The sequence below is a fragment of the Aethalodelphis obliquidens genome, unplaced genomic scaffold, assembly GCF_003676395.1.
Source record: "Aethalodelphis obliquidens isolate GAN/ISIS:26980383/991018 unplaced genomic scaffold, ASM367639v1 scaffold40, whole genome shotgun sequence".
Classification (NCBI taxonomy): domain Eukaryota; kingdom Metazoa; phylum Chordata; class Mammalia; order Artiodactyla; family Delphinidae; genus Aethalodelphis; species Aethalodelphis obliquidens.
Window position 1 is genome coordinate 10434587 of NW_020837984.1, and position 24869 is coordinate 10459455.

Consider the following 24869-nt stretch of genomic DNA (forward strand, 5'->3'; position numbering starts at 1 on the left):
CCCTGCATCGGCAGGTGGACCCTCAACCACTGCACCACCAGGGAAGCCCAACAGAAACATTTTCGATCAACTGACCTTCTAAAATGTGACTGGGGCTCTCAGGCGGGCACAAGAGAACCCCACAGTGCCACTGAAGAAGTCAGTGAGGTTTTAAGCCAATGTACTAGTTGAAAAGTCCATTATTTAGGCGGCTCTTTGGCAATGATGAGAATCTGGTATATTTCATATGCGAAATCTATTGAAACTTATTAAATAAATATTTCCTTTTCTTAAAGTTCTCTGAAAGTCAGCAAGCAGATTTGGGGTTTGCATTCTAGGTGAACAGTGTATGGAACTGAGCACAAGTTGCTTCACCTCTCTGAGCCTTGGGGACTTTATCTGCAGAAATGGAAGTGTCAATAAGTACCTCATGGTCAGTTGTGAGGACCAAATACAGTAACGTACGTGAAAGTGCAGGGCACAGTGCCAGGGATAGCTCCCCGCCACAGTGCCTTTCCTTCTCCTCCCCTTGGGCCAGCAAACAGAAACTCAAAGGAAATATTTCACCCTGGGAAGGTTTTGAGTCCAAAAGGATCAATGATCACAGCTAATTAATGGCAGAACCAAGTTTAGACTCCTGGCCTCCCCCCAACTTCCAAACTCTGCACAAACAGGAGTCATATGCCACTTTACCTTTTAAAAACATCCCCTTTCTTAGAAAATCAGTAAACGAACCCCATTTATTACAAAACTGGTAGATTTGCCTTCAGTTTTAATGTGTGTTGGGGATGGATTATGTGGAAAAAACTCTTCAAGAAAAGGAAAATTTTGTGGTATGCTGCAGTCTTCTGCTTCTATAAGTGAAAGCTTGACATTTACAGAGTTCCACAAATTCATTTTTTTCTACTTAATCAAGAATGAAAATAACCACAACTTGCAAAGACTCAAAAGCTCACCTAAGACAAACTGCTGCTTCATACTTTGGTTTCAACCACATGTTCTAGCCACGCTTTAGAAAATACCTGAAGTGGACAGGAGGTGTTGGAGATGTCATTAGGAGCAACTGCTCTGAATAACCAGAAAGTAATCAAATGCAGCTTGTGAGGAACAGGATATCAAGGGTTCAAGCATAGGGCACGAGGAAGAACCACGTTTTCCAGTCTGGGCAAAAACATGGCTAAAATCTGACAATGCTGTAAAAGACATTTTTCCTACATGAAGGAGGACTGCCTACCTAAACAATTAAAGGATGATGAAACACCACAACATAAACAAAAAAAGAAAAAAAAAAGAAAGGCTGGTTAACATCTTTACTGGAGTATAATTGCTTTACAATGGTGTGTTAGTTTCTGCTTTATAACAAAGTGAATCAGCTATATGTATACATACATCCCAGCCAGCCTTTCTTAACTAGGTTCTAGGAGAGAATTCCAACCCACACAAAATGCTATGAATGACTCTTCTCGATTCTGCAAATGACGGTACACAGTTAGTGCTATTCTAGGTGCACAAGAGAGAAGTTAACTTGTTACATAGGATGGATGCTGTGAAGTGTGAGGGGTTCATTAGGAATCTCTATTGAGAAGTGCTGCCCAAATCCAGAAGCAATACTGAGGTGGGAGAATAAACCTTGGAGGTGGGAAAATAAATCAAAACCTTATAGGGAGTTCCCTAGTGGTCCAGTGGCTAAGACTCTGCACTCCCAATGCAGGGGGCCCCGGGTTCGATCCCTGGTCAGGGAACTAGATCCCACATGTCGCAACTGAGAGTTCACATGCCACAACTAAAGATCCCACATGCCGCAACTAAAAGATCCCGCGTGCCGCAACTAAAAGATCCCGCGTGCCGCAACTAAGACCCGGCAGAACCGAATAAATAAAAAAGAAAAAAAGAAAAAAAACCTCATATAGGGCCGGACTTCCTATTGCTATTCTGCGGACTTCTAGGCTGTAACACACACTCGGGCTCCAAGTCCGTCACATGAATGGGCCACACGGGGCACTGGTTACATATTTATCCTCTTATCTCTTCTCCCCTTTCCAACTTGGGTCCAGGAGAACCTAAAACATAACTCTTGCATAAGACTGACATATAAAAAATAGAGCAGCTGAAATACCATAAATATAATTATTCAACAGATGCAGAGCAAAACGGCAGTGGTGAACGGGATGAGCGAGGAGATGGTGTTCGTTGCTCCTCCACTATGAACTGGCTGTGTCATCTTAGGCAAGTCGCCCATCTGACTGCACGACTTGTGTCTATAAAATGAGGCAAATCCTACTTTGTTTGCCAGAAGGAAGGAGGCTGGCTCAGCTGACATGAAAAAATCCCTTCCAATTCCAAGACCTAGAATGCTGAGGAGTTGGCACGTCTACAGGTATTCTCACCTCCTTGCAAGCCAAACATTTCCAGCTAACTCTTTTGTCAGGTCTCCTACCTTTAATGTGCCATTATTTCCACGGTGGACACACTTTCCTCCTCCCTTGACCACCCCCCTCCCCGCCTTTTTGAGCAAACTCCCTCTTATTTTTTTCTTTCTTAAAAAAAAAATCAATACGTGTATATCATTTAATAGCTCAAGTAGCGATCTCGCCCCTCCCCATCTCAGCTTATCACTCCCCAGAGAAATAAACCTTCAATTCTTGTGGCTCTTTCTCCTTGTATTTCTCTCTCCATCTTTCTAACAGCATCTTGTTAATACTACTCTTTCCTGATTTGCAGCTTTGGATATTATTTAAGGCCTTCTTATTATGGAAGATGAAGACTTAGCTATTTTCTACACCCCAAGTATCTTTCTATAAAGCAAATATTTCCCTAATCCCCCAGCTTTAGAGACAGAATCCAGCCACTCAGCACAATGACAGCTGAAGCACCGACAGCACTTGACCACAGATTCTCGACGAGCCTGCTCTGGAAGTACGTGTACCCTGCAGCTGCATTCTCCCAAGATCGTATTAAAATTCTCCTTGTCTAGCTACGAAGATGCTAATAACATTTGTAAATGATTTTAGAGCTCTGCAGCAGTAAATAAAGCACCAGGTTTCAATGGATCCAACCCTACAAGATAGGAACTTGGAAAAGTGTTCATTAAATGACTATAAAACCCAGAGCCTCTCTAGTTCTATATAGTCCCTTTACTCACTGCCTCCCCATCCCCGATGACCCCCCTTCCTTGTGGGCCCCAAACCCTCTGGGCCCAGAGTCTTCAACTGTAGGGCTCCAGGAGAACGTCAGTCTTAGGCTGGGGAGCAAAGCAGCTCGGCCTCTCCGCGGAGCTACACGGTCCATCTCTCAAGGGCACGTGGGCCTCCTCCACAAGACACGCCAGAGCACGTGTCTCCCCCACAAGACAAAAGCACAACAGAGGGATAGACTCTCGAGGGTCCTTCCGTTCTGTCCCTCTCAAGGCTCTCCGGCTCCGGGGAGAGAAATGAAAAGCTGTCTGCCAGAGGCACGGATGAGAGCGGGCTGACTCTCACCGGGGCCCCCAAATGCCCGCCACAGAACACTAGCCTTTGTTGTCGTTGCTTTATACCCTCTCCGTTACTCATCTTACAAATCTGTACCAAATGGCTCAGGCACTGGAATTCCCTCCCACATCCATATTTAATGCCAGGCACACCCTGGCCACCTAGGGATTTGCGTGCACCTGGATGGATCACGTAATCTGAGGTCTCCCAGGGAGCAGAGGAGACCATGCGGGGTGGACGGCAACAAGGAACGTGAACAGCCAAAGGCTCAGAGTGGGTGATGATGCTTGGAGCTCGTCTCCTAGTTGTAGACGCGTCGGAAAACACAGCAAGAAAAATATGACATGAAGCTACTGAGAATCCCTCAAACTCACCCACCTTTAGATGGTCCCCCAGGATAGCAATAAAGCCAATGAGTAAAATACGAAACCCTATGATTGTTACGTACTATATTGGGGTTCAGAGCACCCATTTATTGAGCACCTATACAGCAAAGCTTTATAAGGTTGTAGAGACTATAATGAGGACTGCTTCTAATTAGATGAAGAGTCATTCATTCAGCAGATAAAATACGAAAACCAAAAAAAGCGGCAGGCTTTCAAGTAGCAAGAGAGAAATAAACAAGAGTGCTATGGGATTTGAAAGAAGAGAGAACAATCCTAATTGGTTCAGGGAGAAATACTAAGACACATAGATGGATAAATAGCCCAAGACTCAGAGAATCAGAGCAGTGGCTAATCTGGAGTCTCTGGTGGTGGTTCCATCAGGAAAGATGTGGACACACACCAGGCTGGTGGCAGGAGAGGCGTGGGATGACTGCAGAGGCAATGTGTTGGCGACTGGCAAGACGCGTGGGCAGAGTACGTGGGTATGTGTCTGCACACGCGGGCACACATGCCAAGCTGGATGCTAATTACCATCCTGAGAAGTCAGGGGGACAGGCTGGTTTAGGCGCCGAGAGTCAGGAAAGTATGAGACAGCCCATGCTTGGCGAGCACCCAAGCCCAACAACTTCTCCACGGTGGATATGGGGGTGCCCCTTCCTCCACTTCATCCCCCAACGTGGAACGTGCATCCATATGTTGTCCAGTGTCCTATTTTCTTCCCGGTCCCAAGGAATCCCCTGAAACAGAGGGAAACCCCTGGTTCCAGCAGCAGAAACAAAAGACCTCCTCCTGGTTCCTCAAGTTATGCCTCTGAAGGTTTTCTCCCGCATACACTGTTCTCTTAGAAAATTCTCATTCTGGCTCGTCAGAAGTTGTAAGAGGGTCTATCATCATTTATACTCTTTCTATAATAAATGAGTTCCAAGTTCTAAACATCTGTCTTACCAATATAAGTTTTAGAACGCAACAAACCTTGGGAAGCTATAGGCTACACAGGAGTTAACGCAGCTGCTCTCTTCCATGGCTCCAGCTTTCAGAAATCTCCCTGATTTCTTAGGACAAAATGTCTCACGACAGGGAGCTCGTGAACAAACAGGAAACCTGGCGCATTAGTCCCTGACGACACTCCCATCCTTACATGGGATGTTGCTGATAGCCAATGGCTTAATGACTGGGCTTGCCTTGGGGAAGGGAGGTAGTATTATTAATAGGCCCCTGTTTGTAAACAAGTGGAAGGAAGGCAAGGATCATATACATCAGGGCCCACAGGGAATGCAATTAAGTCGCACTCCTCCTGCAGCGAGTTTCCGAGTGTCTGGAAGCAGCGGAGCTGTTTCTATACTTCCTTCCAGGCATTCGGCCTTACCCTAGAGCAGCACATTGATTCCCTGTGGATTAAAGGACAAAACCAGGAGGGATGCTGGCTTCCATCATCAGCCTGTTCCCTCTTGCCCTCTCCTGCTTCCATAAATCACTTCTGGCAGGTAGCTGGGAAGCAGCTGCGAATGACAGTTTTGCTCTGGAGCACAGGAAGCCACCTTTTAACCCGCCTGCTGTTGTTTGTCTCTCAAAACGTGACAAAGGAACAGATGTAAGCAACATGCCAACTGTCGAGAGGATCTGCTTGGAGCGCTATAGGAAGCCTGCTCAGAGCCACATTACACCAGCCGCTGTGCGGAGGCACAACTGAGTTCATTTCCTGACACATCCCCCCCCCACACACACCGTTGCCCCCGTCCCAAGCACTCTCTACTCATGTCAGGTCGGGGTCTGCAATGCTCAGGCAACTCAGTACATGCATCCCTGCTGCCACCTTCACTCCCCGCCTCGAAGCCCGTTCCCAAACCCTGTTCTAATGCCACCGAGGTCCGGTCCAGCCTCAGCTCCCAGGGGTCTTCTCTGACGCCCACAACCCTCCTTGTAAAGGACCTTGGGCCAGAGCACTTTACAGTCTTTGCTGGCTTCTAAGCTTCTCACAGGCCCATCTCATTGCTTTCCAGACCACCCAGTTACCTCCATGAGGGCTTGAGCTGGGTTCACACACCTCTGTCTTCCCAAAGTAGTGTTTTTCAAATTACTAGTTGCAGGATGAGCGGGTCGGGAATCAAGTTTAAAGGGTTGCAACTAATATTTAAAATATTAAATAAAAACACAGCTTATAAAAGATACTCTTGGGACAACTGAGGAATTATGAGGGAACTATTAGATAACATTATGAAATTCCTATTAATTTTCTTAGGTCCAGTAATGGTGTTGTATAGGAGAACGCCTTATTTTTACACAATGCATGCTCACGTATTTAGAGGCGACTTACTTCCTACTGGATCAGCAGAAAAATTATGTGTGTGTGCGTGTGTGTGTAAGTTCACACGCATGCACAGATAAAACAAATGGGGCAAAATGTTACAACTGTTGACTCTAGGTGTAGAGTATACAGGTGTTCACTGTACTATTCTTTAAATTTTCCTGTATGCTTGAAAAGTTTCATAATGAAAAGCAGAAGAAAATAAAAAGAGAAAAAAGCCACAACGCAGGGCATGAAATACGATCTGGTTTGGGATGTCTATGGATGTGTGTCCCAGGTTACAATTTAAATGTATTTCTTCCTGTGGGTCAAGGCCGAGACTTTGAAATGCTGCCCTACAGCTCCTGATGGCACAAGCACACAGCAGGTGCACACTGAACTGTTTGTTTAATTAACTTCTAAAAGCACAGAATTTTAGTGAAGGGGCAAGCTGAGAAATCATTTTGTCTCCAGTTACATCCCATTAACTCAAGCTGTGTCAAAATATCCAAGCCATTTCCTGCCTTAGCACACTTGGCTCTAACCTCAACTCCGCCTTCAGGACTCTTATCAGATGTTTAATTACTCATCAGGAAGGCTACTCCCCTGCCCCGCACCCACCGCGCAAGGGAGGTTGGGGGAGCTGGTTGTTAATGCAAAACTCTGAGAGTAGGGTGACCAGTTGTCCCAGTTTGCCTGGGACTGAGGTATGTATTTTGCTGGACTAGGGACTTCCAGTGCTAAAACTAGGACAGTCCCAGGCAAACCAGGATGGTTAGTCACCTTAAGTGTGAAGGAAGACTGGGAGCACGCCCTGGACAGCTCTAGGAGAGCCGATACTATGTGTCTTGTAGCATCACGGCAACATGAGGGACCAGGGAAAACCCAGGGCAGCAAAATTATGACAAGGCAGAGATCTCCCTGACAGCATCCCAACAGCAACAGCAAATACCAAATTGCCAAGTATCTCTCATGCCCCTAAACAGAACCTCTCTCTGATTATTCACCAACTCATCTGGAAAGCAAAGGACCATGGGAACTTACTGTAAAAACGTCATCATCACCAAGCTCAGCCTCATTGTGGATGGTGGAAGATGATGTTGTTGAGCCTAAAAAGACACAAAAATCACAAAAAGGTGTTTCTAAAGAGGATAAGTCAAAGCCAATCATTTAAAAAAGTATGTTTAAATAAACCACATCCTATTCCTTTCACATGTGAATCACCAGCAGAAATATGTTACCTGGGAATTAAATGCTTTTAATTTACCCTTCTTAATCGACTTTAGCCAGCATGTTCCCTAAATGAACTTTGCCTACTCTTGTTCCCAAATCAATCCCTCAAACTCCCTCACTGGCCACTGGAGACCAAGTACACAGAGAGGCACCACAGAGGCCATGTATCATGACCGGCCTCCACCAGTGACCCCCATGCCCCCACAGTGTAGTGGGAAAAGCAATGGATGGAGAACTCCGGGTTGGACGGGCCACAATCTCACTGCACAACTGGACTTAGAGGTCAGGGCTTTTCATTTACTCACGAGGGGATTTGACTAAGTAGCTAGTATGATTGCTTCCTGTGCTGAAATTCAGACACTGTACTCTAAACCCCAGATTGGGGGAGCCACCTTCTAAGCTGATACCTGGGCAAAGAGGTTTTCTCTTGCAATACTAGGGTACCGATGAGTTTTCTTCGTTTTTGCGGGCCAACATTTAGGTTCATTTAGGTTCATGTCAGAAAACCCAGTTTATTCCATCAGGGAAAAAAATGGTCATTTAGGGTTCAACTGGTTTATCTGTTCAACGCTTTCTTCATTCCGGTAGGCAAATCACTGTAACTTCCCCTTTTCTTTCCTAATACCACTCCGTAATGTGTGGATCAAATCAACTGACGCTGTTAATGGCCAAAAGGAAAAACATACTTAAATTTGCATAAGTAGGGCTTCCCTGGTGGCGCAGTGGTTGAGAGTCCGCCTGCCGATGCAGGGGACACGGGTTCGTGCCCCAGTCTGGGAAGATCCCACATGCCGCGGAGCAGTTGGGCCCGTGAGCCACGGCCGCTGAGCCTGCGCGTCCGGAGCCTGTGCTCCGCAACAGGAGAGGCCACAGCAGTGAGAGGCCCGTGTACCGCAAAAAAAAAAATTTGCACAAGTGATAGATCTACCAAAAGGGAAATTTAGTCTCTATCTTCTCCTTTTCTTCGTTAGGTCTTACAAAAGGTACATTTGGAAAATATTTTGCTATTACATGAAACTGAAATCAAAAGACTTGCTCAGAAAGAAATGAGAAACATTTACATTTCCAATGAGGGATCACAGGAGGAAAAACAAGTCCCACAATACCCTGTGTGCAATTCCTGTTGATCTCTGAGGATTTTTCTCTACTATTTGAATTACTCTAGTCAATCAACGTTTAAGGCAAGTTCGATAGAACAGAGCTAGGTAGAGTGTATACAGAGAAAAAAATTACAAAAGAATCAAATTTTGTGTGTAGCTTCAGTGACTAAGTGCGTGGACATACTGCTTCTACCAATAATACAGGATACTTTCTCTTCTAAACATTTAAAAGCTATGTTTAATAACAAGATTTTAAACATGTGCCACTTGTGTCAGATCTATGATGTGAACACTGGCTGTTACTCATTTTGGCCACCCTGGGATTGCAGTTCCCTGATTCGTGTTCCAGCCAGAACTGTCTCCCTGCTGATGTTAAGAGATGTTTCTTTTGCTTTTCTCTCTTCCCCCAAATCCGCAATGAAGAAAATGACTTCAGAACATATTTTTTCATATACAAATAAAACATATATTCTTTTGTGATTAATCTCCCCAAATTCTGAATTTGGCTTTACCGTGCCTTGCTTAATATTCCTTTCTTCACAGGGCCCTGGCTATGGAAGCTTGAACCCTTTGATTTGGTAACTGAATGTGTCGAAGTGGAGAATTTGTGTGTTTGGACTCTGTGGATTCTAGAAAAGCCCACGAGAACTCACTGCCCAAGAGCCTTCCAGGCCACAATTAAATGCAACACAGTGTTTACCAGCTGCTCACCCATGGACTAAGGAGTCACAGATCCCTCTGCCTTTTCAGTAGCAGACGTACCCCCTGGGCTCTCCTTACACAACAGTGGGAAGGCATGGAGATTTCTGGGCCCATTAGAATCTATTCTCCACCTCTGGACCAGATCTGACCAAAGCTGTTTCTCAATAGTCAGGGAAAGGTAAAACACATCAAAAAGTCATTCACATGGAAGTCTAGAACTTGTCTTTTCAGAGCAGAGTCTAAAAACCAATTGGAATCACTCGTTACTCTGAAACCCATCTCCTTTTCCCCTGCACTGTCACTTCAAGTTTTTTTCTCCTTGGATGTTCCTAAAGTTTTGGCCTCTACTGACCTGGCCCCCAACCTTCCTGCAAATAATCCACAAATATATGATGGCAGACAATTCAGATTAAAAAGAACCTGGAAACCTCCCATAGTCCCACTGAGAATGCAGCAATAAATTCAATACCTTCTATAAGGTCTTCGATTGCTTTCCTCACTCCCCTGTCAAAGGCTCGAGCATCAGCAGGGCTTTGGAAAGTAAGTCCAAACTTCCTATTGTCGACCTTCCAGTGATGAAAGGTTGGGTTGGCTTTGGTGTAGACCAAGTCCTTTCTCACATAGCATTCCAATACCACCTGAAGGATTGAAACACACAGGCGGGTTACTGGTTAAATCGTCATGATTGCGTCTGGTTACAAAAATCTAACTAGGAACCATCGTCCTTGGTGGCAACTAACGAAAACCCTCCCCTCTGCCTTCACGTATCTTTGAAGGCTTCTTGGAGGAAGGCTTCGTCTGCCTCTGTTGACCATGCACTCCTTGCTACCCCGTACCCTTGGTGGTCCTCCCTTGGTGGATCTCAACCTTCCTTCTCCTGTCCTAATGCGTGTCTCTCAGTGACCTCAAATTCAACAAGCTGAGAAAATAACTAACTTGCTCTGAAAATTCTGCCCCTAGTAACTTCCCCTTATCTAGCAATGCCAACCCCTCTCTTTTCATTCTCTCTGGCTCAAATCTCTGTGGTTTTCTTTTGCCTCTTCGGCTTTCTCTATCCCCCGTATTATTAATCACCAAGTCATTTCATTTTTCCTTCAACATCTTTTGTATCAACCCTGTTTCAATTGCCAGTACCGTGATCTAGGTCTCTACTAACCTTTTATCTGGATTATTAGAACAATCTCCAAATTTCTAGCAATCTCGTCTCAGAACGGCCTTTTTACTAAGCTATGACTTTGAGCAGATTGGCTTAGACCTTTGACCTTTTTATCTCTAAAGCGGAAGCAACACCAACATTATCAATGAACGTACACATGAACATGCTTTGAAAACACCAAACAGTAAGAAACCTAACAGGGCCACACACGCCTCCCAGTATATCGCACTATGTTTTACTCTTTTATTTACTTCCGTTTTTGTCACCTTCACAATTTAGTCCTTGGTTTCATATTATTCTCTACCAGTTTCGTGTGCATTAGTTTTGTTCCCCTAACTAGACTGTAAAAGATCAAGATGTTTTATAAAATAACTCCCTCTGTATGTAGAGTGCTATTGCGGGTAGAGATACCAGAGTTTAAGATTATAGAATAAAAGAGGCATTGCGATCATGCGAACGTAAACTCCAGTCTTTATTCATGGAAAGCTCCAAAATATTGACAATATTTATTTCTATGGTTCCATTATATATATATCAAAATGATTTTGCTAACTTCTACTAGCTTTGATCTTGTTCTGGCAAACTTCTACATTTAACAAAATGAGATCTTATTAATTTTTTTTTTGATCTTATTAATTTTTAACTGAGTGAAAGAATCAAGGCCTGCCTAAATTAATAAAAATTCCAATTAGGGAGAATATCTTTAAATGAGTACAACTTTCAAGAATACATCTAGGCAAACAGAAATTAAACATTGCCTAATAAATGTTCCCTAACTTAATAGATGAGAATAATAGTCAAATTGGCATATCAAATAGCAGTCCCAGTTAACTTTATTCCATTGTATTGAATGAAGACAACAGTCCCCTCGCACAGTTCTATTTATGATTAAATTGCTTACTATGGCCATTTTCCCCTAAGAATAGCACAATGATTAAATGTCAGCCCAGCCCCATTCCAAATTGGGGATATCCAAATTTTAACCAACAAATGTTATCTATTTTAGAATTTAATAGTCTCAATGCAAAGTCTCAAAATAAACTTTTTTGTAAAAACAAAGACTTCTGGATTTTTCCCTATTTTTTGGGTGAAAAAAATTAGTCTTTGGTTGACGTTTTCTGTGTTTAAGATTATTCCAAAGGTACATCTTCCTAGAGAAGTGCAATAAGTTCTTAGAAAAGTAAAGTTCAGCCACCTAAATTATGTGAGGGGGAGGAGGCCAGATACCACTTCTTTGTTCTCTTAAACAAAATTACATCATTACCTATCTAAGTTTAATGACAAAAATGAAAACGTTCAAATGCTTTCATCTTCCTAACAGGTATAACCCCTCTAGTAAAGTTTTGGCATAATAGGTATCAATCTTCTAAAGTGAAGTTTAGGCATTGACTTAAAAGTTGAGAAAGGTTTTTAAAAATAGCTTTTTAAATCAGATGCGTGGGGAGACAAAAAGTGATTATATATTCTTGTTGGAGGTTTCAAAAAAATCGATACAAGAAATCCATATTGTAGAAGATTTAAGTAATTTAGGTGAGTCCATGAAGGTTCCATTCTTGCCCATCTCACCGTCCCTACCCTCAACGCCTCTCCCTTCTCCAGAACTGCCCACTGTCAGTATGGTAGACACAACTCCAGTTCCCTTCCTGCAGCTTCTTTACATATGCATGTAAGTGTGTGTGTGTGAGTCTGTTTAAATGTAGCCAAGCCTATAAATTGGTCTTTAACTTGCCTTTTTCCCCAAAATGTGTCTTGGAGATACAGGAAGGTAAAAAGGATTCTGTTTAGTGGCTGCATAAATAATATTCCTCAGTACGGCTATATTAAAATTATTCAGCCATTCTCCACACTAATGGGCATTTAAGTCATTTCTAATTGGTTGCTTTTACACTGTCTAATGCTGGAATGAACGTCCTTGAACATGTTCTCAAAGTTTGGTCTCTTGGGAGCCTTCCCTCTGCACCCCCAGGTCCTTTCACGGGGTCTGGGATGGCAAAACTATTTTCATATATTAAGATACTTTTGTTTTTTCATTGTGTTGCCAGTTCTGCTAATGGTGCAAAAGGAATGGTGGGTAAAACTGCTGCGCTGAGGCATGAATCAAGGCCAGGCAGTGGCACCAACAGTACCAAAGTCACCGGATTCACCACTGTCACGTGGTCAAAGTAAAAAAGGCCAGTCTTACGTAGGATTGTACTTGATGGAGCAGTTAAAAATTATTACATCTTGACCTGTGAATACACATCTTTCATCTCCTGTGATGAAATGGGAAGTACACATAATTGGATTCTCATATCTGCTTCTGCATTTGATCCGCTGTAATACGTTGCTTTGGCTGAAGTATGGGAAGAAACTCTGGATTTGCACAAATGTGTAATTAGAAAAGGGAAGAGTATCTCTCATAGCCTTCTTACTTCTACTGCATGGGGAAGAATGACAACTGTCTCAAGGAAAAAGGTGCGTAATTGCTGCAGTTTTGAGTTGAACTAACTACTTTCCTCATGGATCGCCAGGTTTACTTGAAAGAACAGCCTACAGGTGAACTACGGTTATTCAGACTTGGGTACTTGGCCGACATTTTCTTGAAGATGAACACAGCGAGCCTGTCACCTCAAGGAGAACGAGGAGGTATTTGTTGCCAATAATGAAACTTCAACTTTCAAGTGAAAATTAGAATTTTGGACAGCTTCCCAATACTTCAGACTTTTCTAATGAGATCAGTGGTGATATTAAGAAACGTGATTTTTTGATATTGTAGAATTAAATGTATCAACATTTGGAAGTTAATAATGGTTAACTCAGTAAACCATTATTTTCCAAATGACCAATGCATGACGTTACAAAATCAGGAATGAGTAAAAGATCCATGCAAAGAGAAAGATAAACCAGTGGATTTTAATGTCATAGAGTATAAAAAGGTCATTGATATGGTTTCAGAGTCCACATTTAAGAAACTACTACAAGCCGAGTTTTGGTGTAGCATCAAAGAAGTCTATCTACGATGGTCTGAAAAGGCTATTAAAATATTTCTGTTTTCCAACTACATATCTGTGTGAGGCTGGATTTTCTTCATGTACTTCAACCAAAACATATGGCCACAGATTGAAAGCGAGAGTAGACATTAGAATCCAGCTATTTTCTATCAAGTCAGATAATAAAGAGATCTGCAAAAATGCAAAGCAACGCTATTCTTCTAATTATTTTTTTTCTGGAAAATAGTTATATAGTTATTTGCCTATTCTTGCCTGTAAAGAATGTCATTTATGCTAACACTACTGTTTAAGATTTTTTAACAATTTCAGTTTTAATTTCTAGTATGGTAAATATTAGTAGCTATAAGCTACAAGATAAAAGCGTTTTGGGGTCCTCAATACATTTTTAGAGGGTAAAGGGATTCTGAGACCAAAACTCTCCGATAACTGTAGCTATCCATAAAGCTCTGCTGTCTATTTCCATAGGATAGGGTTTAGATGTGGAACTGCCAAGTAAAACGGAATACACACTTTAAATTCATATCCTGCCAAACTGCCTTTCAAAGAGCTTTGCCGGCTGTGACTCCCACCAAATGTGTGTGGGAGCGCTCACAGACCATTCCTTCTAAAAGGAATGCAACCTTTTAGATTTTGTGATTCACCTTCATAAGGTAGTTTCTCACAGGATTCATTTCAGAAGTAAAATCCTCTAATCTATCTAAAATAAGATTCAACTCAGAAATTTTTAGTTTACATATAATTTCTCAGGAAAACTTGATTGTCTCCGACTCACAAAAAATTATCCAAATAACGACTTTGTGAATGGATATTTGGAACACAGACTTTTCCCGTAGAAACAATGGAAGTTAAGTTCACAGGCGTCAACACAGAAGTAACAACAACAAAAACCAATGTGCTGAATTCTAGAACTGCACTACGTTGGAAAAACCACTGACAACAGTTTCTATCAGAAAAGGCTGGTTGTCCCGGTTGGAATACTGGGAACTCTGATACCATCCGTTCTCTGTATTCCCAAAATGATCTCCACCCTCTCCTCGCCATTCCACCACTGAGGGGGAGGGGTGTCCTTCAACAACCCCACCCCATTTGCACAGCTTCCAGGAGGATTCATACCCTCCGGTGGGCAGAAATGCTGCATTACGTAAGCTTGGAGGCCAAAGGAGGAGTCACCATATTGCCGTAAGTGTGTGTGGGGTTGTGTGTTAGGAATCCCGGATTTACCGGAGTGTGAAACAGGCACAGTGAGGGATGGAAAGATGCAGAAGCACATCTGGGTGTATGGGTGTGTGATTTAACTACTAGTGGATATAATATATAAAAGTCCAGAAGTGTAGTCACAGAATGTAAGGGGGACAAGAAGAGGGAGAAGGTGATGGAGAAACATGACAGGGGAGGGGATGAGGCACACGATCCTTGTTCAACAGCAACACACAACAGAAGCTGGTCCACAGCCAGGACTGTCCTATTCCCATGCAGAGCTGGTATGAAGGGACCAGGTTTTGGCTTCACAATGAAATGGTTCCCAGTGCTGGCTCTGCTAATGACTATGTGCCCCAGACTGGGGAAATGGATCACTTCTTGGAGAATTGAGGTTCCCCATTACAAAGTGTAGATAATATCAATAGTATCCTCCTCCTTCAGAATGTTGCAGGAATTTAACTGAGGTTATTTACATAAAGGGCCTCAAACAAAATTGTAGACGCTCACAATTACTATGGTCAAGTCGGTGGTACGATACAAGTTTACAAATGTATCTATAAAATGAAAGGGCTGAATTAGACAATCTAAAGGCTATTTCAGGTTGACATATTCTATGACAAACCACAGAAATACCAGGAAAAAATAGACCTAAAAAGATGTAACCATTCAGGCACAATAATTTGCTAACACAAAAGTAGTAGCAATAAAAATAAAAAGGGAAAAAGTGAAAAAAAATTTTCTAGCAAAATTTTTGTAGGAAAAGAACCCCAACTAAAATAAAAAAGGCAAGCAACAGATTATAAAAATATCTGCAAATATATAGATGAAGATGAGTATCTTTATTATACTCAGAAGGCATACGTATCAAGGAGAAAAATCAGGCCCCAAAAGGTAAATACAGAAAGGACACTGACAGATAATTCACAGTTAAGACTGTTTAACAAACAGAAAAACATTTGATCTCATTATTAATCAACAAGATACCACTGTTACTCTAATCAAATTGGTACAGATTTAAAATATGTGACCCTCAGTGTGTTAAAGAAAATTCTCATATATGCTGGTAGCAGCTGTTTGTACAAGTATCAAAAGTCATAAAAATTTGACCCCTCAAATTATTCCAAGTAAATAATAAGTGTGGAAAATGCAGGTAGATAATACTGGGGGTAGTGGGAAGGGAAGGAATCTTAACATATGACACTAAGGAGATCCTCAAATATACAATGGAAAATCAACCTGATACCAGCAACATGAAAAATTTCTTATGAGAATATCTTATGAGATATAAAACTTTAGGGACTTCCCTGGTGGTCCAGTGGTTAAGACTGCGCACTTCCACTGCAGGGGGCAAGGGTTCGATCCCTGGTCGGGGAACTAAGATCCCACATGCCATGTGGCCCAAAAAAACAAAACAAAACAAAACCACACCACACACACAGATATAAAACTGTTTACGAGCTCTGATTACAGCTAGGTAAAAATAAAAATACGCACAAAGGGAAAAAAAACTATATCAAAGGGCTACAGGTGGTTATGCACATGCGACTTTGGCTCAGTTTGGGGTCAGAGTGACAGGATATCAAATACTGGTTCCCGGCCCCCAAGATGGGTCATCCAGAACAAGGAGTCTTTCTGAATCTTAGTTTCTTCAGTTATAGCTATATAGGCTACTGTAAGGATACAATGATACATCTCAACTAAAGGGCTAGCATTGTACTCAGCCCTTAGGTAAATGCTGGCTAAAAGGTAGTTATTTTACTTTTCCTTGTTAGTGTGGTTACATTGCCTTTATTGTGAATATCTTATAAACAAGAATGTTTTAATTATTTGACTATTATGTAAGGAATTTCTTGAATGGCCATGTTTCTTAAAATGAGCTATATTCTCCCTTTAAATTTTCATTCATTTCATTTTCAGAAATGAATCAAGTGTGAAAATACCATTTCTGTTAATCCATATATAACATTTAGAAATTGTTCTGCCTTATTTTGTAACCTTTATAAACATTAAGAAGTGGTTGCAGAAGAAGATTAAGTTTGTATGCTCAGCACATAAAACTCAACACATGCCGCTGTCAAGGGTCTCAAATGTACCACTGACTTATTCCTGTGGTGTCTTTGTATTTTCTCTGTTGAGATCCTGCACATTTTGAATCAATGGTTGGCTTTGGAGTATACATTCCAGGATCAAATACAGATAGGAGCATGTTCTCCCAGATTCAAGGCCACCAATTAAAAACAGACAATTTTCCTTCGTATCATAGATTCCTTCATAACAAAGAACTGGACATCCAGTCCCTCCATGAAACTATGTTATAAACTATCAACGCCCCCATCTTTGTGAGATAATGATTACTCTCCAAAGTGCCTATTTTTAAGCATGTAGAATTATTACACAGGAGTGTAATGCCGCTGCTTTTTGTTACTTTCTTTTCCCAAAAGTGTTTTGTTTATTAGCTTATGAAATAGAAGCTGCAGTATTTTTGAGATAAACATTTATTTAGAAGTAACGTCAGACGACACTTCCTCTTTGCATTCTATCTCTCACCATCCAAACCTTGATGGCATGCTCCATGAATAAACCCAATGTTTAAAAAAACTCTGACTTTACAGCTCACTACGATGTGATTCATAATAAAGAGCGTACTTCCATTTTGAACATCTTGTTACAGTGACAGCAAGACAGCTTAATTAATCAAGACGCAAATAAGACAGCCAAATGCACGGCTTCTAAGCATCTGAGTTATACGGTGTGTAGTACAAAGTGACTTCACTGAAAAGCCAAGGTTAGGTTTTGCAATTTGGCGCCAGCCCTGTGAATTCTAACTTTGGAAGCTTTTGCAAGAGTCTGAAGTCAGAGAAAGAAGGAAAAATATACCTACAGGAAAAGGGCTATGATTTAATGTCAAGAAATCAGTCGTTGCTAATTTAACCCACGCGTTGCACGTCTGCCATTACCAGTTTGTCTTTCTGTCGTTCACCATGGATGAGAAAGCCGCTTCGTCCATTGCCTTCGGGGTGCATGACCTTACAGACCCCCACGCGACTGATCCCGCCTCCTTCCTGTGGGAACCATCCCCCGCTGGAGTCATCTCTGGTCATAACCACAGCCTTGACGCGCACAATATAGCTGTCACTAAAACGACAACAAGAAGAATGGGGCATGACAATGGTCTGGAGCTGGAGGACACGTTTCACAGTGCAAGGGGACCATAGCCAGCATTTTTGGGACTCATCAAAAGAAAATCTACGCCTGGCAGCAACCTTAAAAGATAGCCTGTATCAATGTTCAGGGAAAAACCCAAACTCTTAAACTCAATATAAAAGTACGTTTAAAAAAAAAAAAAAAAAAAAAAGACGCCCAGTCATTAAAAAATATTTGTGAATCTTTGAGAATGTATGCAAGCATAACATTCTCCAGTTTCTAGGTGGACATATTAATAATAAAACGAATGAACTTCTATCTACAGTTTGGTATCTATAAGTTCGGAAAGACGAATCTATTAACTTAAGAGGACATTATGGTTTCAACCCTTAAAACTTGGTTTATAATGAATGACCAAGGCTTAACATTTTATAAGGATAATAATCTTCTGATTTAGCGTTAAGTAGACGATAGCCCACTCCTAAATCACAAATTCACGGTGCGATCATTTATATTTCAGTTCAAATACCCTTTACACATGTGTAGCCTTCTGTTTATGATTTTATTTTTTCCAGTCTAAACTTTGATTTCGCAATAAGTTCCTTTGCACATTGGCCAAAAATCCTCTTTCCCCTCCAGAGACCAACTCTAGCTTCTTTTCGTTCTTCATCACTTTTCCGAAACTTATTTGGATTTTCGGCAAGGCCATTAAATTCTCACTTGCTGTTTTCTTTCTTGGAACAACATTGCTTTTTTTAATCCTTCAAACATACATCCCCATCTTCTACATGCCAGGCACTGTACCAGATTCTAGGGAAACAAAGATGCAGAGTAACATAGAACCCTCTCTTTCTATGCACCCCAGGCCCAGTGCTCAGAGCCTTCACTGAGAAAACAGACACACTCAGAAGAGACCTTGCACCGGTGCCCACTAGCACGCCTACTACTTGGTACCAGTATTTGCTGCCTCCCCTCCTTTAACTGTGCCTAAACGATCCATGATCTAAGCCAGGGCCAATGACTCCACTTAAATATTTTCCATGTGCTAACAGTGCCCCAATTCACATTTACACACCCAGACCTCTTCCCTAAGCTTCAGATCAGTAAAACCAACTGCCTGTGTGATTTCTCTGCTTTGGCATCTAGTAGTCACCTCAGTTAACACGTTTAAGACTGAACTCGTGATTCCCAACTGGCTCTTCCTTTGAAATATATCCAGAACACTTCTCTGACGACTGCGACAGCCTCCTAACTGGCCTCCTTACTTCCCATACCTGCCCAACTTTCTAAGGAAGTCGAAAGGTAAGTCAGATTACGACATTCTATTCAAACTCTCCAAAAGCTTCTTATATCACTCTGAGTAAGAGTCAAAATCTAGTGCATATCTTACTCTCCTCCTTGCTCATCCCACTTCAGTCCCATTGGCCTTGATGGTCCTCTGCATTAAGCACCCTACCTCAGGGCCTTTGCACTCGTTATTTCCTTCTCTTCAAACCCCATTTCCCACTCTTCTTTCCACACACCAACCAGGCTCATTTCCTTAATTCATTCGGGTCTCTGTCCAGGGTTATTTCATTAGAGAAGATTTCTCCATCCACTTTATATAAAGCAGCACCCTCCATCCCTCTTACATCTTCTCACCGCGCTTTGTCTCTCAAATGCTACTAAATCAACATCTGCCCCGTTTGCCCACTTTTCCCAACCAGGATGTAAACTCCATGAGAGCAGGGACTTTGCCCTTTTTGTTTCCTGCTATATCCTTAGAACCTAGAGTGATGTCTTTCATGTAGTAGGTCGAGGAATGAATGGGTTAAATAGACAATATTTGTAAACAGGTTTTAAAAAATTATTTGTAGCTAAGAAAATCTCTGAGAAAATATAGTGTTCAATACTCATTTGCTTATGAGCCACAACGGCTTAACTGGGGATAGGCTAAAGATTTCCTTTTCATTAACAGGAAAACTGAATTTAAAAAGTCACGTGGTTTCTATCATTAATCCATTCACCTCAGGATTCAACATGCATATTCCTTTAGATGAGAGAGATTAAGAACATTTTATAATATCTGTTTAGTTACATACACACAATTTGAGAATACACTTCCCCCACATTCCCCATTTATTCTAGAAAAACTAAGGGTTCCCAGGATGTGTAATTCTCTAGTATGAAACACAGCTTTCTCAAATCGTCTGTGAATGTACCGTGGGTTCATCCCAACAGGAAATGGCCAAGGTGAGTAACTGAAACTCTACACGCCTCTTGCTAAAACATGCTTTTACTTTTTTTTTGTTGCGGCTGTGTGCTCTTCTCCCTTCCTTTGAAGGGATTAAGTAAACACGAAAAAGGGAAGTTTGCATTACTTATGTTGGTGCCATAAATTTATTTCCAAAGAGTATCATTTATTAGAGATTCAAACAAATACCCCAGCCCCTGGCTTCCAGACGACAGGGGCTCTTCATTTTGGCCTTCGACTGTGGTCTGCAGCATCCTCTTTTCCTGCCCTGATTCCTTCCATGCCCATTCCCGAGGGCACAGACTTCTCTGTGGTGCGCTTCTCTATGGTCACACCAGTTTAACAGCTGAACACCAGGTCAACTGTTAATACTGGTGTAACTGATTAGGACCTGGTGTTGAGAGTGGGGGAAAGAAGACCCCCATCTCCTCTGGCAGCAACCCCAATCGCCAGCATTAACTGAGGCAAGTGACTATTGAAAACAAGGCAGGGGGATAAAGTGTTGCACTGAAAGCTGCGACGGGTGTCTGCATAATCCAGCTGCATGGCCGCATGCCAACTGCTTCCTATCCGCGGTGTATTTACGTTATTCAGGCACTCACCCCGCCCAGAACAGAAAGGACAATGAACTCTACTACCAAAAAGGTATAAAGAAGGAAGAAACTCCCTTCCCACCCTCCCTGCCTCTTTCTGGAAAGAATTAAACAACATGCTTAAGCCAGATGCGGGGGTTTGTCTGTGGGGTGCGGGATGAAGCAGGAGAGGCTAAAGCAGATGCACTTCTTCATGTGCACAAGAAAAATGCTGCAGGTATGCGTTAGAAAATCCCCCCAAACGCTACTGTCAACAACAACAATCACCTCATGCTTCTGAAAGTTTCAACTGTTCAACTGGTGTAACTGATTAGGACCTGGTGAAGTTCCAGGCGTGGGTCCAAACACAAACTGAATGGAGCCCTCCCTAGTGTCTGAACTTGAGTTAAACTGACCCTCAGAGTCAATGTCATTACAAATGGTGTCTGACCACCACCTGAACACCACTACATTCTTTATATGCATTTTGAGTAAAACTGGCTTTTTCAAATTGGGCTGGGGATCTGGCCAAACGTGGTTCCTTGAAGGACAAAGCTCTGCACTCCCCACATGCAGCCTTATTTGTAAAAACAGGACTTGCTGTCCTGCAATCACTCAACATGCAACAGAGGTCGGTGACAGCCCATGGCAGGATGGGGAGGGAGAGAAAGAACAATTTTAAAGCTAGATTTTTGTTTTGGGGTGCTGATTCCAAGGTGGCACAAGTAGTTTTGCATCTCAGGCATTTATGTTCTAAGCTGTTCTCCCCAGATTCAAACCAGGCCCTGTCTGGGCCACGTTACAGAAGTAAACAAAGGGATTGTAGGAAACAGTGATGAGGCAGCATTGTGTCTGTAAAGAATGTTCAAAGCCAGACAGGTCAGCACTGCCTTGACCTTCTCAGCAGCTGAAGAAGCCTCTTTTTGAGCTTCAGTTTCCTCATTTGCAAAACACGAAGAAGCAGCTTACACCGTGCTGGGATGTCCTGAGGGTTAAAGGCAGTAACTGAGGTCCAGTGCCTGATACAAAGAAGCTTGGTCAACTGTAGCCATCATAATTATTTTTGCTGAAAGGCTGACTTTAATTACAAAAGCAGGTCCTTTAAAGACAAGCCTTTCTGGCCCATGAGGACTGGGTTTCCTGACTGCCTGCCTTTTTTAGCTGTCGGAGAACGGGGTGGCAGGGAGGCTTGTCGGGCCTTGGACAGCAGGAGAGCATCCAAAACGGACCTCCAGCAATGATTAATGCAAGGCAGATTTATAAAGAACAGGTCTGAGCCTACATTTCAGGCACACCTGTAGGGAAGCAGTCCGTCTGCCATGTGGGAACTGGCGCTCTGCTCCTCTGGCTCTCCCACTGGCTTCAGAGATAGAGCCTGGAACTTTGACATCCGCCATAAATACTCCCCCCGCCCCCGCCCCCACGCAGCCAGCCCTTATCTGATCACAGGGTTCTCTCCATTATGCTAAACATTACATTCACTTCCTCCCAGGCCTCTTTTCCATCCTTCTCCACGTCACCAGACCTTGAGAGGGATTAGTCCAGATCGCCGCTTGTCAGGCTCCCTTTTGGTCCCAGCACAACCGCCAGCCGCCAGCTGAGCCAAATATAACACCACGTCCTCCAGGGGGACGAGGACCTCTCTTCACTGTAATCACACGCCCGGCCCACCCCCAGTCTTCCTTGAGCCTACAGATTTCAAAAAGCTCTTTGATTTAATCAAATTGTTATGTATATATAAAGTATTACATGTATGTGTAAAACGTATGTGTGTGAAATATATGTGTCTTGTCATCTTTTTAAAAAGGATCAACAAAATATTTCGGCAGAATCAAATGAGTTGAGGAGCCAAAGAGACTGGTCGTATTCTATTTAAAAGGGTGGTGGTTTCTTGAGTTTTAGTAGGTATCAACTACTTAAGAATTTTTTTTTAAGTAGGCTGCGCTGGTTTTAGAAATTTATATAATCCAAACTTTATAAAGTTTGGAAAGGAAAGCTGTACATAATGGAGTTTTATGCATGGTGGAAACGTGGTTTTCAGCTCTGTACAAGCCCCTACAGGTAGAACACTAGCTCTGCCCGCTTCCTGTCAAACAAAATGTGTGTTGTTCGTATGGTTAGGCCATTACGGGCAACAGTGGTAAGAAGAGCATCTAGACGTGCGAGACCCCACAGGAGCCAGTTCTGGGGAAGGCACCTGGCTCTCCTCTCAAATGCAAATGAGCAGCCACTACGAAGCAGAGAAGGACTTTTCTGAACATCAAGTGTTTGCTTCTTAAAGAGAACTGGCTTGCATGATATCAGAGTTGGGGGAGCTAAAAAGTGGGCTAAGACCACTCAAGAAAAAGGCTTCCCCACAGTTAACTTAACATCCATGAAATCAGCCATGAAGTACACTTGACGGAGAGTGGTCTTGGAAACAGCCCTACCCTCATATCTGCTAGTAAGAGCATCCAGGTACCTCGAACAGGTACTGACACCATAACTTTGCATGCATGGCACCAAGGCCCTCTGCCAGGGACCAGATTCACCCAGAGAAGAAAGCAGGCTCTTCATCCAATCTTCATAGTGTCCCTGCATTTCTGAGATGCTGCAGCTCATCTTGCCCATGCAGAGTCATTCCCCCAGACGATACAGCAGAGCTTTTATGTGTTTTATCTTTGTGATCAATTTATGCAGTTTTAAAATGGCATGTAATGAGTTTTCAGAATGGAACCCCAATATATAACATGGTACCTGGAAGGTGGTGGGTGCTTGCCTTGCAATGACTGGGGATGTAACCTTCATCCAGAAACTAACTGGGCGGAAAGCAGGGGTTCCTGCTTATACTGTGGAGTGTGAATAGGTTTTCCTCCTTTACTATGTGCTGGGCTCAGAATCTGGGAGTGAAGATAACTAGAAAATGTTTTAGGAATCCCCACTTTATTATTATTTTTGGCCATGCCACACGGCCTGTGGGATCTTAGTTCCCCGACCAGGGACTGAACTCAGGCCCTTGGCAGTGAAAGTGCAGAGTCCTAACCACTGGACCACCAGGGAATTCCCTAGGAATCCCCACTTTAATCCTGCATCACAGCTAGTAAGTTCTGCTGTCCTGCAAGGTCACTAGAGCCCTCCCTGTCCAAGTTCCCCCCTGAGCCAGAGGGGGAGGCATGGGGCGTGCTTATTCTCATTCTCACATGCCCCATATAAGCCCAGCATCTTTGTTGTTCAGGCTACCTAGCTACCCTGAAGCATATAAATAGACCTACTCACCCACACACTATTTTATAGTGCATGTATTAAAAGGGGTTGTTTTCTCCATTACTATGAAGGACATTGCCAGCATGACTGATATTTGAAATAGGAATGATTCTTAAATTTAATAACTTATAAATAATTCCTTAGAACCAATCCTAGGAAGTTGAAGTTTATTAGACATGGGCCTCTAGTACTTTTATTTTCCTACTTAAACTTTAATACAAAAACTCTCCTTTAGAATAACCACTGCAAACTCGTTTCTATGAGCTACTGTTTCCATGATTCAAAATAAATGCCCCTACCTTGTTTATAATATTATGTACAATACTTCCCTTTACATTACAATGTGCATTTTCCAATCTCCAAGTGCTTCCTCACACTTTCAGGCCACAAGAGCCAGAGTAGCATGTACACCGAAAATCATTCTCTGGCACGTGGAGCTGAAACACACACCCTGCAGACGTCCATGGGAATGGACACCCTGCCAGCTGTCCCAAGTGGAGGGTACTTGCTGTTCATGGGTCCTGTGACCCTTAATGGCCAAGAAAAGGAAATGAAGCCAAGACACAAAGGAATAAAGATCAGGGCTGGAAGTTAAACACGTAAACTTGACAGATGCTTAAGAGGCCTGTGAGGAAATAGTTGAGGAAATACCAGAGGCAGTTAGGGGTCCTCTGACATCCCCACAGCCTGGAAACACTGACCAGGGAGCACTCTGGTGAGCTAGAAAAACCTACAGTTGGCGAGGCAAGTCAGAGCTTCTCGTGGCCCCTGATCCCTCACCTCAGTGACAGCCCCAATTCCAAGGGCAAACCTTCACACGCTGAACGGGAGGTGGTGATACCCACGGCAGCGCCCAGGTACGCTGGAGGTTATCTTACAAGACACTGGTTTTGGGGTTTCCTTCTCAGCAAGGTTTACAAAGTTATATTAGAATCACTCCACTGTACTGTCTTTAAAACACAATTTAGGGCTTCCCTGGTGGTGCAGTGGTTAAGAATCTGCCTGCCAATTCAGGGGACACGGGTTCGAGCCCTGGTCCGGGAAGATCCCACATGTCGCGGAGCAACTAAGCCCGTGTGCCACAACTACTGAGCTCACGTGCACTACTGAAGCCCGCACGCGTAGAGCCCATGCTCCGCCACAAGAGAAGCCACCGCAATGAGAAGCCCATGCACTG

At 42.8% G+C, this 24869-nt stretch overlaps 1 protein-coding gene across 2 annotated transcripts in view; it reads right to left on the bottom strand.

Moving 5' to 3' along the window:
• SPRED2 (sprouty related EVH1 domain containing 2) overlaps positions 1 to 24869 on the bottom strand; it is a 121536-nt gene that overhangs the window by 17185 nt on the left and 79482 nt on the right. For both annotated transcript variants that reach the window (XM_027131853.1, XM_027131854.1), the window contains exons 2-4: positions 17458 to 17635; positions 9624 to 9792; positions 7164 to 7228 (exon numbers count right to left, since the gene is read on the bottom strand). In XM_027131853.1, coding sequence (XP_026987654.1) covers positions 7164 to 7228; positions 9624 to 9792; positions 17458 to 17635 — 412 coding nt within the window. The remainder of the gene's footprint in view (positions 1 to 7163; positions 7229 to 9623; positions 9793 to 17457; positions 17636 to 24869) is intronic.